General features: G+C 40.8%; 1 protein-coding gene across 5 annotated transcripts in view; it reads right to left on the reverse strand.

The window, feature by feature from the left end:
- The window catches only part of mical3a (microtubule associated monooxygenase, calponin and LIM domain containing 3a), a 93,172-nt gene that overhangs the window by 21,399 nt on the left and 53,042 nt on the right, over positions 1–18,731 (reverse strand). For 2 of the 5 annotated variants that reach the window (XM_034084841.1, XM_034084839.1), the window contains exons 13-21: positions 17,435–17,631; positions 17,147–17,265; positions 16,626–16,688; positions 16,322–16,495; positions 8,086–8,272; positions 7,506–7,600; positions 6,527–6,620; positions 3,866–4,064; positions 2,464–2,726 (exon numbers count right to left, since the gene is read on the reverse strand). In XM_034084841.1, coding sequence (XP_033940732.1) covers positions 2,464–2,726; positions 3,866–4,064; positions 6,527–6,620; positions 7,506–7,600; positions 8,086–8,272; positions 16,322–16,495; positions 16,626–16,688; positions 17,147–17,265; positions 17,435–17,631 — 1,391 coding nt within the window. Of the gene's footprint in view, positions 1–322; positions 386–730; positions 863–2,041; positions 2,135–2,463; positions 2,727–3,865; positions 4,065–6,526; positions 6,621–7,505; positions 7,601–8,085; positions 8,273–8,675; positions 8,784–9,939; positions 10,042–10,867; positions 10,982–11,343; positions 11,443–11,586; positions 11,701–11,887; positions 11,951–12,388; positions 12,500–14,970; positions 15,073–16,321; positions 16,496–16,625; positions 16,689–17,146; positions 17,266–17,434; positions 17,632–18,731 lie in introns of all 5 variants that reach the window. The other 3 variants (XM_034084840.1, XM_034084844.1, XM_034084842.1) reach the window with 3 other exon arrangements.

Here is an 18,731-nt window from a genome sequence, read left to right on the forward strand (position 1 = left end):
AAGAAACACTGTGGTGTTAAGTGATTTCGCATCTCGATGACTCGTCTGTCTCTGGAACACATTGCAATGCAGTGCAACATGGTATTGTGAGTGAAGAGAAGTTGGAAGGGTAGGTTTGAGAGGTTGGGAAGTGAAGTTTGACCCCAAGAAAGCTGCACTTTTTGGAGCGACAGCCCTGCACCGTGCATGCTTGTTGTGAGTGTGCTGGGCTCCGAGTGTGTCTGCATGCTCCAGGAAAAGGCCAGCCGATAGAGAGATAGAGAACGAGTCTAAGACGGGATGCCAATGATCCCCCTTTTTTATTTTTGTTAGTCTGAGCTACCTCCAGACAAGGACTCCAACCAGACTCTCACTGCCTCACGTCGGGCGGATGTGTGGGCGGGGGCTACGTTCAAACCAGACGATAGGGAACAACGAGGGATAGATGGCGGGGAAATAACAAGTAAAGTAATTAGACACATGAGAAGGAACAAAGCAGAACACAAAAGAACAAAAACTGACAGGGGACGTAATGTTCACCACAGAGACAATAAATGACACACTTAAAAAAAAAAAAAGAACACAAAAATGAGACATTCCAAGACAAAAATCAGAGATGATTAAAACAAAAAAGGTGGGTTAGTGGGGAGGTGCAGACATACAGGACAGCAGCAGCCACGCTGGTGAGTTTAGGCACCCTCATCCTTATCCCTGTGAGCCATCCCGTGCTCCTCTGAGAGGGGAGGGTTACCTGTGGAGCGGGAGAGTTGGGAGGCCAGCTGTGCCTCCTTGTCTCCCTCAGAGTCCAGGTGTGTTCTCACCAGGCCCGGTATGGCCGTGGGATCCACAGGCTGCAGGACTTGTTGGATCTGTATGCTCCTGGCTATATTAGCGTGTTGGTGTGGAGTTGTGTTTTTGGTGTCGATGCGAAGTTGTGTGTGAACCAAGAGGTCAGAGACGGATCGAGAGCGATGGAAGCAGATGTGCAGGAAAGGTAATAGTGGAAGGAAAAGAGAGGACAAAAAGGAAAGAGAAGGCAGATACAAATTAGAATACACTCGCAATCAAACAAAAGAAAATCATCAGAAAGGCCAGGTAGAGGAAGGCTGCATGCATACACTGCAAAAGAAAAGTCAAACCATAAAAGGGGAGCTGCAAAGATATGAGGTCAAAGAAATAAATATATTTCAATTCAACGATTCAATTCAATACCAAAACATAGCTGCAGCGCCTGGGGGGAAATCACAAAACTCTCGGACATTTATCAGATTAGTTTATTATAGCCATATACAAACAGAGAGGTGTTAAACAGGTTAGAATTGGGATACAACTCTCAGTAAGTCCTCAAGCCTTTGAACCCCGTGCAGTTTTAGGGCATCCTGTCGCATTTTACTCATTTTTATAAGCCTTTCACTTCTATGGGAAAAGCATCGTCTGCGACGTCTGTTGTGCAGTGCACAAATTAAATGTCATTGATGATAATAATAATAATTTCACAACCTCTCTTGTCCTGTCCTCTGTACAAAATTGTTGTTACCTGACTGTTGATCAATGCTGAGGCATTCAAGGCTTCAAAGGAGGCCCCATTATGTGTTTTGGGGTTTTCCCTCTCCATGTGTTGTATAGGATTTGAGTGCATGTAAATGGTCTGAAAAAGGCTAAAATCCTAAAGTTTCCTCCCCTGCCTGAAACTCCTGGATTGTAGACCTTTTTGCTTCCCTGAAATGTTGACATCACTACGTATCACTCATGCTTCTATTGGCTGGCGCGCCAACACATTGTACGTGAGTGAGGGACATCCCTATGTAGTACCCCGGTATAAACATGCCTTTCAAGCCCGCCAGCGGATGGTGGGGTTCAAAGGGTTAAGATAAAGCACACTTATGAACACAAAATCTTCAAAAAACACAACCACAAACAACAACACAGACAAAAAACAAAGACAACAGAAAAAGCCAAACACTTGTCGTAGAAATCCTTGAAAAAAGAACCCAAACCAGCCAGGATTATAAATCACGCTCAAAGTAACTGCAAACGCATCCACAGGCAGTTCTGCTGCTACCTTTAAATGTACCAACATCGTCTTCCTCTGTGAGGTGCTTCTCCAGCCAAAGGCCAGACGAGAGCTCTCTATCCCAGGGGCAGTAATCGCCCTCTGCCAGCAGAGGGAGACAGAGAGCCAACAGACAACACACACACACACACGCACACACGCACACGCACACACACGGACACACACACACACACACACACACACACGGACACACACAGACACACACAGACACACAGTGGACACAGAGGGATGTAATGAAAGGGAGGGAAGAAGCAGAGAGGATGAAGACAACAAACTTTGAGACGCTGACACTTTACAGAAAACAGATTTCAATAAAAAAATTATTGAAGTTCTGCAAAGGACAAATGGAGTCTGGACTGGATGTTAACATCCACCAAAGGTCTTTACAGGAACCCTGCTGACAAATTTACCATCGCTTGACTCCTCCTCCTCATCTTCGTCCTCATCATCCTCCTCCTCTTCGTCTTCTTCATCTATTTCCCCATCTCTGCTGACAGCATCATCGAGGGCCTCGCCCACGTCGTCTCCCTCTTCGCCCCTCAGTTTAGCGTGGAGCTCCACCGCCTCCTTCCAGGGAACCCCGCCGAGGTCTGAGGGGCTGAGAGGATGCTGCTCCCCCTCCTCCGCATCCTCCTGCTCCTCATCCTCCTCCTCCATGTCTGACTCTGAGCTACTGTTGGATAAAAGAGGAGTCACGGTGATGTGTTGGAACAGGTGGGAGGCAGAAAGAGACTTCATATTCAAGCACTGTGCTGCTTTACATTTTCTGTAGCACAACAATTTGTAGTTTGCTTTACTAATCAAGGCACACATGCAGACTGACTCATTGGGCTACAAGTCGTTTTAAAAAAAGAAAATTCATTGAAATCTTATTGTTTAAAATGTCAGAAATCCTTTGTCTTTAATGTCTCAGACACCCCAAGCTAAATTAACAAACACAATTAAAAAGAGTCCTAAAACATATCTGATAAGACAATTATTCTATTCTATTGTTCGTCCATAAAAACGGATCTAAGATTATAATAATAATTGTTTGGTAAATTCAATTCTAAAATCAACCGCCTTTTTAGGCTAACAGAGGCCCATTGATACGATAATATCACCATACTTAAAGGTCCCCTTTTATACTCTTTTTCATCAACATATAATACGTCTCAGATATAGACAAAACATGTCATGTTCGGAAACTCTGAAATTAAAGCGACCCATAACCGTAAACTTTGAATATCCAATGTATACTTATTCATCTTAAATAATGAGCATTAATTGTATTACGAGGATAACATATTTCATATTATAATACTATACTTGCTACACAATGCAGCAGGCCTACACTTAAGTTCCATTTATTATCATATGTCATGATCATGTATTGTAGCATGCCATTCAGGTGATAAGGCGGGCGGGCGTTACCTTGGTTGATTATTGGATAACAGTTGAACAACCCAAAAAAAACATTGTGACATAACAAAGTGGCCAAAATCTCATCAGCTAATTTTCAGACAGGTTTTTAAATAAATGGATCAAGACAAAAAGAGACTTTCCAAATCTCTTAACACAGAGGGGATATAATATATATCTATGTATAAAAGACATGGATTTTTGCTTAATAGGTGACCTTTAACTCAGGATACAATGTTATTGCAACTTCAAGCATTTGTGCGATATTGAGTATTATTATAATGAGAATGTTGGATTTCACTCAAACGGTAGGAATGCAAACAATAATGAGACTAAGTTTTGTGACATTCATATGGAAATTGGCAGGCATAAGACAACAACAGCATATCTCTTGATTTCTCCTGCTCTTACCTGGAGCCGAGGTCGTCAGCGTCCGTGCCCTTGTCCAGCACGCTGCTGAGGTTGTGTTCTGCCAGCGTCTCCTCAGGCACCTCCTCCAGCTCCTCCTCCCTCTGCAGGGAGAGCCGGTAGTTCTCCAGCTCGATGCGCTCTGGAGTTCCCCGCAGACGCTTCGCTAGGCTGGGCTCCTGCAGACCGTTGACCTCCGGGGCTGGGGATGGTGATGGAGGAAATGGCAGGTGAAATGATGACATCGAGGTGGGCAGCAGGTTGGAGGAAAGAAGGCAGAGGAAAGAAGAGCACAAAACATTGCAACTGAGAGTCAGACAGGCGCGATGATAGAGAGGAGAGGAGCAGAAGGTAACCCTCTGCAGTGAGGAGCCATGCAGGGCTGATAAGAAGGGTGTTTCACTTCAACTGGGACCAAAACAAATCCACTGTTTAACATTCTGTGAATACTGTGGAATTATGTCAAATAATTCTGACTATGTTTGTGTGTGAACTTATGGGCCGAAAAGCATTAAAACCATCCTCATCCAAAAAGAAACAGAGGCATTTTCACTTCTAATTTTATGGACAAACTGACAAGGACACACCAATGTAAGGTCGATAACTGAATTTATTGCATTAATTATAATCCTACAGCAATATTATCAACAAACACAGGCAAAGTGTACCACTCTAAAATACTTCTACAGTTGGAAGTACCAGGTGGTGCCTTGCCTTATTCCCATCCTGAGAAGCAAATCTCAAAACTGTTTTGTTTTTCTCCAAAATGTGTCTTTGAAATGGACTTGGTTACTCATTATTATGGATGAAATGGATCCAACAAAGTTGTCATGCATTTTACTACGCTTCTTAATAACATGAAAAGAGATTACATTGCATTCCAATTAGGAAGACATTTTAAATCAGGCCTCATTTAAATCCCAATTAAAAAAGGAATAGGTGTGACAATGAATGTGTCATACTGTAGGTATATTATTCTTTGTAGAGGAGGAAAATGTTGAAAAAGCTCTATTGTTTTCCTTTTGTCTTCGAAAAACTTCGGAAACTCTGAAATTAAAGCGACCCATAACCATAAACTTTGAATATCCAATGTATACTTATTCATCTTAAATAATGAGCATTAATTGTATTACGAGAATAACATATTATAATACTATACTTGCTACACAATGCAGCAGGCCTACACTTAAGTTCCATTTATTAATATTTGTTATCTTACCCGCATGTTCGGTGTAGCTTTCTCTGGTCTTGTTGGTTATATTTTACAATAATATTCACTGAATGTAACAAAGATGCACTATATTAAGCAAACACAAGTGTGTCTAAGCAGCATTCTGTCAGGGGGGGGTGGGGTGAGAGGGTGAGGGATGCAGGAGGAGAGAGAAATAAAAAAGAAAGCCAATCACAGGCACTAATCCAAGCACTAGTAGAGCTCTCAGTTTTGAGGTGCTCTGATAGGAGGGGAAAGGTAAAGCTCACTGATACAGGCACTTCATCACAGTATTCTGAGTGTCAGTGAGAGGGATACTGTAGGTGCAACAGCTTACAGAGAGAAAGGAACACATCACAAAGCAGGCTCTAAAAGGAACTCATCACAGAGGAGGAGGTCAAAGAAAGCACTAGAAGTTATAATCACAACAGAATTAAGCTTTTCATTCAAACACAGGCAGGCAAAAATCAGGGTGATGTGATAACCTTATATCGTACAAATGTATTGCTATTAGGGTTGGGTGATATGAAGAAAAATATATCAAGATATCGACATTGCGACAATATTTGACTATTGATACTTTAACAAGATATTTACACAAGACCTGGTTTTGATACATGATCATTAGTTATAATGGCGTGTGGAAAGGCAAATGATCAAACAGCTATAACATGATCTTACAGTAATGCAACCTTTACAATCTGATAAGGTCACTATCAGATATTACAATGCCAAAAGTGACAATATGTCGTCTTACATCACAATAACAATATAGTATTGAAGTTGATATATCTCACCCAGCCCTAATTGTAATATGCCAAAATACATTTTTACAAAAATGTTTTGAGTAGTAAAGCTGGCACATTCCTGCAATGATCAAATCAGAACAGGAAGTGGGTTATCAATTGTGTTACACGTATTGCTGCCTTGAGAGCTGACCAGAACTCTTATTTTAATTACCAAGCCAAGAGAAAAATATATAAATTGAAGATGCACCATTCACTTCTAAGATTATGCTGCCAGAGAGGCTGCTTTACTGCCTCGACCAATCACAAGTCATAGAATGGCTGCTAACGGAGACAGAAAGAATGCTGCATCTTCAAGAAAATCAATCCGAGACGAAGAATCACAAGATTTACACGAACACTCCGTCAGTGATTCAATACAGTCAGCTAGATCTACACAGTCAGCTAAATCTCCACAGTCACACAGACATTAGTTGGCAAAGGAAAGGGAGAGAGAGTCATGCTAGAGGAGGTTGAGCAGAACATTGATGGAGAAACAGCAGAAGAGGTAGATGCAGTAGGTGCACAGGAAGGGAGAGTCTAGGGGGTTGCGTGCCACCTGGTGGCAGGTCCAGGACAGCGTGCGGCGGAGGTCACACAGCCGGACCCCCACGCCCCTGACCAGACGGCAGGGCGCAGCCAGGGCATCAAGAAAGGGAAGAGGGGTACCTGAGGGCTGGAGCTCGGCTGAGGGGGACGCCGCTGCCATCGCCCTCCCGGGGGCATCCACGGTCGCTGTAGGAGTTTGGGGCGCCTGGTTCTCCTGCAAAGACAGATGACGTTAACCACAGCCCTTACCCCTACTCAGAGGCCACATAGAGGGCGATGTAATATAACTATGAGAAGTTGGCGGCGTGCAAATTAATCAGTTATTGTCTTGTCTTCTTTTTTGATCTCATATGCATGATCTTCTTTCGACTAGTTTGCTTTAGCCATCACGTTAGTAGTTCATCCTTTTTTTGCATCCTGCCTTCTCTCACAGAGTCTCTTCCTCTTGTCTAAGCTGAGCAATTTTAAGAAGGGAGGGAGAGATGTGAGGACAGAGGAATCCTTATTTGGGAAATAAGTTGTCCTTGTTTATTCAAAAGTCGCCTATTAAACAACATTTGTAACTTATTGCATGTGACAAGCCTTATCACAGGTCACTGGCTGGAATCAAAATACATCCTTCAGACCCTGTACCATTTTGCTGTTCATTTAATTAATTCTAATACGTTTTTGTATGTATTATTTTCGGTGACAACACATTTTCCGTGTCTGAAATTACCATTTTTATGAAAAGGAAAATCCCTTAGAGAGCCTATCACTATCTTATTAGAGCTTAGTTGAAATGTGTTTAAATAAGAGGGATTGATGCGGTGTTGGAATAAAGACAAGAACATAATACTGATAATGACTATCAGCCAGCAGAAAGACATGATTAAATGTCCGTTATTATCATAAAAAGGAAGAAACAATGATGTTTAGTAAAAGATTTAGCAGGAATCTTTATGAGAAGAAAGTCAATGGTGACTCCTTTTCCCTTTTACAAATCGCTCCCCTGCCATCAACATGTTCCCCTACTAGGCAGTGCATTTTTAAGATAAACTATACAATGAATCATGCCTGATTTCCACCAGTCATTTAACCCGTAAACAGAAACAGGTACCTTAGCAGTGATTGGAGTAGGCGAGGGGGCGGGCCTCTTCCTCTGAGCATAGCCAGACAGTCGGTAACAGAAGTGGGGCTTGCAGTAAAATTTCCCTGCAGGTTAAAAAGAAGACAGACAAAAAAACAATAAATAAATCAAATGGATAAATACATATATACACAGCATATTCTGTTTATTTCACCTCAAAGAGTCCTTCGGATGTGTGTCCTCTGCAGAAATAGACTGTTTGTTTGTTTGTTTGTTTGTTTGAATAAAAAGATCTTCCTTACTGTCTGAGCTCTGACGTGCGTGGGTTTTAGTCCCACGGTTTACTCTGAAAAACAGCTACTGTCTCTCAACAAGCATTCTGCTGCCTGTCTGTGAGCATAATAGACACCTCACAGAGAGCAATATATGGAGTTATGAGACTGCAGGCTGTGGGGTAAGGTAATGAAGGAATACTTCAATGCCTTAGAGTTTAGATTTACAAGTTAATAGCAATGTGGTATTTTTTCTTTACTAAAATCGTTTTGGTTGAATTGAGATTAAGTGTAATTCTGGTCTTGCGATGTTTAGGAACTTAATGATAGAGTCTTACCATCCTCCACATCGAAGGCGTAGGAGGACAGTCGTAGTGTTGTGTTGCAGTATTCGCACTTGAAGCAGCTCCGATGGAAGAACTTCCCCTCTGCACTCAGCCTCTCCATCACGTACACACGCTTTCCACAGAAAAAGCACACATCGCTGCCACCGATGTTGACGGGGAACTCTTTTCTCAAAGAGCCCTGTGGAAGGATAGGTTGAAGATTGATTAGGTTTTTATGAAAGAGAGAGGAGATGAGAGGAGAGGATGTTTACATCAAAGATTTAGTGGACATCACACACCAGGCCACTGTAGCTAAAGGGCTACACACACAACAACACACAACAGAGCAAGTCAACGGTTATTTGTCAGTAGGAATAGGGATCTCTGATCATTGTGCAAATGATCGACAAACACAACAGTATCCCAAACAGTATTTACTTGTGGAGCAAACACACACCTTACAGCTACAGGGAGATGGAGTTAAATTGTGACAGAAAGACTAACATATCAACAACACATTATTGCATGAAAAAACACTCTCTGGCAATAAGGCTTTCATCTGCGCAGCCACATGCCTTCTACCCCCTTGGCAGCATGCTTACCAAATCCTTCTTTTCAGGTAGGAGCTTAGGATCTTCCTGAGACTGAAGCTGATTGGCTATCTGATCAGCCAATGAGCTAACTCCACCTGTGTACAACCTCACATAGCGCTATCAACATCAATAAGGGAGGAAAAAAGACAAACAGGTGGAAAAAGAATTAGAAAAATGATGGATAGAAAAAAATAATAATATGAAAACAGATGGAGGAAGTGGGAAAAGGAGAGCTTAATCACACAACTTCACAAGCAATAGTGTGTGACAGGACATCTGAGACATGTCAAGGCAACGCTTCCATGCTTGATCAGGAGCTTAGATGAGGCAGTAGTTCCACCTAACTGCAAAACCAAATATAGCTCAAATAGATAACATTCACTCTGCATTTGCTTTCCATACTAAGAGCATTATTGGATTTGATATATCAGAAAAAGATCCAATATCCCAGTATTCTTAATGACAACAGATACTAAGTGGACCGTCACTGATCATTAAGACTATAACAGTATTTTTTCCCACACACCCACAGTAAAGCGGTCATGCATTTTGTATTCACATGCACACACACAGAGGCACTCACACACTGTACTGTTGCATAATTCATTGAACAATATACAAACAAAAGAAAATGCTGCAAATGACCACTCAAAGTAGTTTGTTTTAATCCATTATTTGTTTGAATCCTAAATTAATCTAGGATTAGGTTTACATCCATTATAACGTAACAAAAAGCCGTTGCACCCTATACAGAGGAAGAATGTAGGTCAGTATGTACTATGAGCCATGTTACTGTTGATAAGATTTGACTAGCGTTGCAGTCCTACTGCATTGCACAAATGTTACCCTGCCACAGTTGGAACTGTGCTCGTCTGCATGGGAATTAAACAAGATGAGATGTTTTGCTGCCAAGCTGCGCTTTTAATCTAAAACAACAAATAGGGACTCCCTTGGCAAAACAACTGAAGAAATCATAATTAAGTTCAAACGCACATCAGATGAATATATTTTGATATCTGTCCAGATAGTCACAGTCATAACAAGGACTGATTACTCACCCGCATACATATCACAACAACCACAGAAAACAATTATCAAGTTGCAAATGAGTTCCTTAATATTTCGCAACAAGCAGCCAGCTTTTAGAATAACGTCTCAGAGGAGCTTAAGACGTGTTAACTTTTGTAACTAGGTGAGATGATAAATCCTCATGAAAAACAGGTTCAGTGTTAGCATCACCACACACCATTCCTCGCAGGCGTGAGACAACTACCTGTCTCAGGGAGTCAGAGGTGGAGGGGGGAGAACCAGGGGGGGACTGAGATCGAGCCAGGTGCCATTGTTCCATAACAACACGGGAGGGGTTTTTCTTAGGCTCCACAAAAAGGAGGCAGAGAGTAAAATGTAAATTTAACAATTATACAAACATTATATGAACTAATATTTTACATGAGTTCTGAAACAAAAATGTATATGTTTTATTAATCCATTTTCTTTGGAGAGCAGCCTGTTGGTCAGCTTACTTCCTTAGGTGTTTTACACGCTAGCATACATTGCTGAGTTTAGCTATATTATCCTTTGTAACTTCCATTTTCTTTCCATTTCTCCATTTCATCTTGTTTCAATAATATATTTATCTGCCACCTGTGAAAATACAAAAAATAACTAACTTGAACTTGACAGGACAATTCTAATTAGTTTTGTATTTTCCGTTAGCCGTCAAGTCCTTCCCTAGTTTGCTATGCTAATGTGTTAGCATGAATTGCTGAGTAAGTGTAGGCACCTAGCAAAGAAATGTCAATAATAACCCTACAGCTGTTAAAAGTTTCTGTTCATATCTTTCAAATAAAAAGTTTGTAGATATTCCTGTCGTCAAGGTTAGCCCCGCAATTCTCCCATTATTTATTTACTACATAAACAGAGATACTTTTTGTTTTCGATCAATGTTATCCCTCAAATACATTTCACTCAACTTTCAGTTTCTTGCTATTTATAAGTTGTTATTTGAATGCTGCACTCTAATACTCACTAGTTAAGCCTAATGATGTGTACTGACCTGCTAAACTGTGATAACCTACTGGGAAAACATGGATAATTCTGGTGTCTACTCTTAAGAAGGTTAAGTTGACCAACAGGGCAAGACTCCCAAAAATGTGTAATGTATAAATATTAATTATCAGCTTTCTGTGGTAAATGGTCACCTTTGGTTGGGCTGGCTTGTCCTCAAACTGAGAGGCAAGTCGCTTAGCCCTCTCCTGAATACTAAGCACATATAAGGGCATATCATCATCTGTGTGCAGAGGCCCTGCTTGCTCCTGCAGAAAAATATATAATTCAATCACAAAGGGATTTACAAGGAGTAACATTTGAGCTATTCTTAGCGTTTTTAGTAGTTTCCCAAAACAACCTTCTTTGCAAAAAAGCTTGATATTGAGAGAAAAGTCACAGATGGTTTGTAAGCCATTGTTTTCATAGTTCCAGCTGTCAGTCTTTAATTCAAGCAGACATGTAAGCTGTGTGGATAAACGATGAAATTCCTAGTAACAAATTGAAATAAGAGAAGTATAAACGAGGACTGAAGACAATTAAAAGACTTTGGGTTAGGTATTTTTGTCGAAAGTAAAAACCTCCATACTGTATGTTTTGTTAGAGTGAGTCCACAGCACCAAAACCTAACCTTTCTGGAAGATTCAGGAGAGGAAAGTGGTGAACCAGGACTGTCAGTCCCGCCGCTGGACAAGTGCCACTGCTCTATAAAGAAACGGGACGGCTTTGTCTTAGGCTCCAGGGGGAAAAAAGGAATGGTTGATGGAATTAGACTTAGGAGGATGTGCAAACGCACACCAATAGCATGCCCTTAACATACAACAATGTACCCAAAGAACTTAATGCCACTTGGAAAACCATGCACAGTGTTCACCTTTGGTGGTCTGTCAGGTTTGCCCTTAAACCTGGAGATCAGGCGGTCAGCCCTCTCCTGTATACCAGGTATGTGAATGGGTTTTGGCTCAGTCAGGTGCGGCAGCTGCCCTTCCTGCCAAGATAGCTCTAGTGAGACTTGATACTGATTTTGGTTGCAGCTCAAGGGCTGATATAATTGTTTTAAATAAAGAAAAACCTTGATTTGGATGTCAGTTTTCCATCCATAATAATTCATCAATAAATGCCAACAACAAACAACAAGCTGAACACACATCCATGCTATCACTCGTTTACTGTACCCCGTAATTCAGAGGCATCTCGTAGTACTCAAGAGTCTCTTCTTCCGGACTTTTACGCAAATGCTTGAAGGCAGAAATGAGTAGATACCGTATCAACACGTTTTTCATTGAGCTTAAGCAGTCTTACTTAAAGTTGAGAATAGCTTTCTGTGTGGAATTAGTGACAGTGCCTGACAAAAAGTTAAAACCACCCAAGGTCCCCTGAGTCCACAATTATTTACAAGCCGCCAAATCCAAACAACATACCCTTCGGCATGAAAACAAGCAGCTCCCCTGACAAACACCACCTACTCACTCAGTAAAAAAGACTCGAACTTCTCTAGGAAGTGCATTTGAGAAAATGCAGCTTTTGTTTTTAATTAATGCACTGCAGACATCAAATCTGAGGTACAGAGAACAAAAAAGGGGATTTGGGGTTATGCGACAGTAAATGGGTGTGCCGTGGATTTGAGCCAGAGATAGACAGACAGAAACAGACAGAGGCAGCAGGCTGTTTGTCACCTCTGAGTGAAGAGAGAGCGAAGAAGTGGAGGAGGAAGAAGGGAGCAGAATGGTTTTCTTTGGGCAGCTCCGAGAGCCCGAGCTGGACACTTGGTCTGCACCACTTCTGGCCTTGAGAGATGAGGGACAGGAACAGCAGATTCAGCAGGAAATGATAAGAATGATGATGAAAGAGATACCGCTAAAACTAAATATGCTTCACACTTCTTATTGTTCTAAGTCACAGTAGGCTAATAAATCGTAATGCTTTTAAAAGCTTGTAAAACTCAGAGGTAAAATGATATGCAAGGATATTTGCGTCAGTCAGCACAAACTTAGCAATCCATTGGGTTAATATAATTAGTGTGGGCTCCCACTCAAGGCAGCTTTAATAATGCTGGACACAAAGTAAAACAGACCACCCACACATTGCATTTGGCAGATAAACATAGTCAAAAGAAATGTTTTACTGTCCCTCTTGTGGACAGTAAAAACTATCCACATGAGGGAATCCATTAACTTTTAATTATTCACAATTTAAAACGTTTATATTCTAGTATATGGAAACTTCTCCAATATAAATAATTAACACTGAACATAAGAGTGGCTTAAAAATGATATCCTATACACTTAGTGTAGAGAAGTACTTAAGGTTTATGAAGATTATTCCAGTCTTTACAATTGACTCAGAGCTAATTCACTCTGCAGCTAGAGAATTACCGTGCAATGAGAAGACACAGCAGTGAATTAAAATCCCTTTAAAGAGGAGAGTTTGAAGCTTCAAATCAATGTCTGTGAGGTGCATGCCTAATCTAGTGACGAGAACGAAAAATACAACTTTCTAAGCATCAGCAGGAGAAAAGTGGTGCTGGCACTTCACTGTGATGACTGAGTATACGCATGAGAGAGCAGTAAAGCAGGAAGACAACCAGACAGGCCTGCTGGCTACAGGCGGCCTTCTACTGAGGCTGGAGGAGTGGATATACAGTGGATCATATTGCTCAGTAAACACAATGTTTACACATCTACGATTCGGGTTGGTGTCTAACAAAAAAAACAACTTAATTCTATTTACTTTTAAAGGTTGAGGGCAGTAGCAGGGAAACTTGAACTGGAGGTCATAGAAAGGTGGCAGAAAAAGCAACAAGAAAGAGGTGGAAGGTAGACATCATAGATACAGTAGAGACTATTCTGTTTTCTTTATCTGGTCACTTTTTTCAAATGATTCACTTAATCAACAATTGGCCACAATTTGCAAAGCACACCAGCAAGATGTAGGGATGAAGAACACTCCGGAATGTAGATTTTAAATCAAAAGCCATAAAAGATCTTCAACAATATTTGATCTGTAAAGAAATGTAACAGGTTTGTTACGCTTCCAGGATACACGATAAGCTATTTGGTGAAGAAAATGTTATGACATTTTTTTTTGTTTGTTTAGAAGAAATCTATAAAGCAAAACTACAGTTTTTTTTAAACAGTCTTCATTTTATTAAATGAAATCTATGACTACAACTGCCCCATAACTTAGACAAAAAGTAACTGTGATAATAGACTAAAATATGTTATTTTAACTTTTGTTGACAAATGATTAGGCCTTTTATTTGTATTTTTAAATGCATAACAGGGCTGCAGCAGCGGCATACAATGTGCATTGCCAGAAGGACTCGGAGTAATTCAATAACTTAAAGTTACATTTAACACAACAAAAAGGGCTTGTGGGAGAGAACAGGATATTTTGGCTAGCATAGATAATATAATCCTATGAATATAAAGTCTGTTTGCATTCTTTTAACATGCATTGGGTCATAATTATTATGGCTGTACTTTTAACCTGAACCCTTCCTTCATCATTATAAACAAACCCAGCATTGGACTGACTCTCACTGGTCTTTGCCTTCAAATATGAATTGGTTACAATAAATAAATGTAATATAAGATTTCAAAACACATGATTCATTCAGTTATTGACAACGTTTTGGAGTCACCATCCGAACATGTTGCTGATTGATCTACGTTGGGCTTATTTGGTTCTCAGTGGATGTTTTCCACTGTGAAATGAATACAGGAGTAACAGTTGCCTGGATTAGTGAGGCTACCTTCCCTTCCCCTTGCTTCTTGATAGGAAGGCCAATTATTTAATGATCTAAAGGGGGTTGAATTGGACTTAATGGGATGTGGCAGGAGTTGGAGGACTACCAGGCCAGCGAGGCTAACCGTACCTTCTCCCCTCTGTTGGGCTGACCCTTGATCATTTCTTTGTAACGAATGCTCAGCTGCTCCTGCTGCCGAGTGCGTCTCTGATCCAGGACAGGAGAAGCAACGATAAACCATGAAGCTGACAAACTCTTGTGTATCTCTCACGCACACAGAAACACACATATACAGCTATTTGATTGGTTAAAACACTTGTTAACCACACGAAAAGAGCTAATCCTACACATCTCAGAACTGTACACTATCTACAGAGAAAGGGAGGCTCCGACTAAAAGGCTAGCACAAAGCAGCTGTCCCACTATGACACACCACAGGGACATATGGTTAGAAGGTCAGTCTAGTGGTTAGTCTCTATGGTAACGAGGCGGGGCGTTTCTACTCTTTACCTTTCTCCATGCTGGGACAGGCGCAAGGCGCACTGGCTCATTCACAGGGCTTTGGGGTGGGCTAGTGGGCAAAAGTTGGTCCAGATTGGGCAGAGAGTCCCCCTTTGAGGTCAGATAATGATGAGTGACAGCAAGAGAGGCCAGTGAGAAGCCCCGAATAACCATGCAAGGCATCATGAAATGGTCCATGACGGGAGGTGTAATCCAGGAGAGAAAAACAGAAGGAAGGAAGTGAATCAAGGGCGGATGGAGTAACAGAAGATGGAAAAAAATATAAGGAACAGATAAGGAAATGACAGAGTCATGAGAAGATCATGCTGAGAGATTAAGGGGATATTTATAACACAGTAAATAAATACCATGCAGAACGTACATCAAAAATAGATGGAAAAGAGGAAATATACTAATGTGTGAATAAACAGCAACTGCTCCACTATTCAGCATTTAGAAAGTCTTCCCCACTGAGCTCGGAGATGTGATACTTTTAAAAAGGTAGGTAAGATTTTGCATTAAAACAGTTAAAACAACAAGGACTGTCATATATATTTGGAGTCATATCTAAGCGATTTTCAAAAGGTTTTAATTTCACACCTAAATAAATCCTTGTTTTTTTTATCAAGTAAACGGGTAATCTTAGTGGCCTCTAGTGGCAACAATTTCCCTACAACCTGTCTAAACTTTGTATGTGAATCCATGCGAATAATTCTCCGCCCACATTTAAAACATTTTCCAATGATCCCATTCTTCTTTACAATGCCACCAAACTCTGGCTTTTTGTTGCAGTAGTAAATGACCTTTATGGCATTTAAGTAAACATAATCAGGTATTTCATTGATGAATTTAAAAGACTTCCTCTAGCCAAAGCAATACACAAATAAGCTTATATTTAAAACAAAACGTCAAATCCAGGCTATTCCAAGACATACAGTAACAAGACATTTTCTCAACAGTGGAGAGTTTCTTTCTCTCCATCAACAATACTCTCTAGTGTTCCCTTTGGCCCACTCCTCCCTCCCACTCTCAGTGGCAAGCAAACCAAAGCTCTGCGAACCGATTCACCCGAGCCATCCAGGCCCAGTCAGCATTTCGAGGCCGCCTACATGACACAGGAACAATACCCAGCCTGACCAACATTAGCATTCTGGAGCTCAGCTCATTAATACAGTGGCCTACAGCTCTTCAATCATGAGACCAGAGGCCCTGTCACACAGCGAGAGACCTACATGTTCATGAAAATATTCATTGTGGGGGAAAAACAAACCACAATGCAAAAGTAATCAAAAGGTTTGACTACATATTTCTTGTTGCCAGCTGTTACACCAGAAAAAGAGCCACATGATTTCTTCCATACCTGTCGTTTGAGTCCTGAAGGCTGTGGAGCGTTCTCCTCAAACTTGGCCAGCAGCTGGGTGGCCATGACTTTGACTTTGTTGTGGTTCCCCGAAGCACAGGACTCCATTTTTCTCTCTATCACGACAGCTGGGACTGAAGGCCTGTCGTTGCGACCGGACCTGGATACCTCCTCCTGTGAGAAAGTAGAAATCTTGTTGCTGACAGTCTACTGGGATTGATTACAATGTTCTGGTCAGATGTTGTGCTCCAACCAAATATCACAATCTCAACATTTGACACGTGCTGTTGTCAGAAGTACTCACGTCTTCAGACTGGCTGGTTTTCCTTCTCTTCCCCAAACTATCCACATCCTTCTCCTTTTTGTCCTGTTGGTGACACGTCATGAGTTATTTTTTACTCCATACTACAACAATGAAGTAATGACTTTTCAAGGTCAAATCAAGGGTTGCTTACAGGCACTTATTCAGCAGTCAAATAGAACATTACTGCATTGTCAATTAAAGGGAAATGTATATTCTCTTAAATTGCGGTCGTGGCGGTCACAGGACAGATGTTTGTGTGCCGTGTTAAACCAATAAATCATCATTGACTTATTTTCGCATTTTACATCAGTAATTGAAATAATGTAACAAAGGTACTTAATTTAAGCAACATCCTGGACCTATTTTAAGTAGTTTTGTTGCATGCTTGTTCTTAAATGTACTGTATTTTCAAAACTGTGACTGTAATCCAGGAGAAAATACATTTCTTTCAAAACATAATTTAGAATGCAGTTAAGTTGCGTGGGAACATCATTTTGACGAGGTTGTTCTCAGACACTGACCTTGGGATTTCGTTTTCTGGATATTGCTATGCTCTGACCCAGTTTGCTAAGGAAGGAGATGGGGGATTTGGTGCTGGATATCAGGGCTGCCTTCTCCTCAGGACTCATGTTGTGGTTATCTGAAAATAAATCCACAAAGGAAAAAACATTAAGAGCTTTAAATCCTCTCAGTGTTATGGGTAATTAAGTTTTCAAAGCCTCTGTCAGAAGATGAAACGTATGTAATAACAGACAAGTCCAATAACCACAATACAGAAGCAGCAGCTGCAGTGTATTGCCTGCTCTCACCTCCGGGTGGCACTGTGTCCTTAAACATCTCATAGAACTGGCTGAGATACATGACCATGGAGAGCTTGTCTGGCTCCACCACAGAGGACATCTCTTTGCCAGTCATGCAGGGCGAGATGCCGAACTCCCTCTCCGCCACGTCGAAACCCAACTGGTTGTTCTTCTCCTGGTTGCGCTCGTCCAGGGAAACAAAGTCACTGAGGGCGGGAGGAAGAGGCAAACATTGAGAATTAGACGGGACAGGAGAGTGAACGCAATCATGAAGATATGGTGCAAAATGAAAAGTTAGTCGCAAACAAAGGATTAGTTTTTAAAGAAATGATAAATCTATGTAAATGTAACATGAATACACACAAACACGCTTCACAGATCACAGCTGAATGGGATTGTTTGTGCGATCTCAAGAAGATTAAATGCATGTTTAGCAATTCATAATGTTTCTTCTGTGAGAGAATGGAAATATGTGATTTCTTTTCAAGGCTGAAGCTAACACTTGTTTTTATAATAAAACCAAAATGGTAAATATATGGTTCATCGAAATCCAAAATACATGTAGTTTAATATGATATGAAACAGATAAAAAAAAGGGCATCTCCATGTTTGAGATACTTCAAATAGTCTTGTCTGCAATGTTGCCGAAAAAATAATTCAACAATCAATGAATTGTTAAATGATTTCAGCTCAAGACATTAGCTTTACGATTCTGCATTGATTGCTATATTAAAACCTGAGCTACTGTATTGTGATTGAAAGGTGAAAATACTTTTGGCGAACAATGGTGTGATTATTTTGTCCCATTGAGTGAAGCAGAAACAAGCTGTGAACATAACATCACCATTATGTCACGAGCAAACGTGTTAGCACCATATTTACAAATGCGACAAACATATAGGCACATTATCATTCATTATTTATTTGACTAATATAAGTGCAACATTCACTCATCCTTGAGCCCTGTTTTGCGACTACCACCTCCTGAGGGATATATCTGGATGTTTAGCTGCAAAATGCTCCACTGTGCTTATTGCTAACTCTGTATGTCTGAGAGGTAATGGTTGGTTGTTTCTGTAAACATCTGCCTGGTGTGGATGGAAAGAAACAATGCTATGAGCATGAGATTCAAACAAAGCAGTCGTGGGTTGTAATACAAAAACAATGAGCTGGCAGAAACTTTAAAACTACATAGAGTAGAGAGAAATCGCAGACATTATGTTGTAAGACACTATGAGCTCCCCAATTTACATTGCACACATTTGATATATTATAAATTAATGTTATTATTGCAGCTTTCCTTTCT

The sequence above is a fragment of the Pseudochaenichthys georgianus genome, chromosome 6 (assembly GCF_902827115.2).
Source record: "Pseudochaenichthys georgianus chromosome 6, fPseGeo1.2, whole genome shotgun sequence".
Taxonomy (NCBI): Eukaryota; Metazoa; Chordata; class Actinopteri; order Perciformes; family Channichthyidae; genus Pseudochaenichthys; species Pseudochaenichthys georgianus.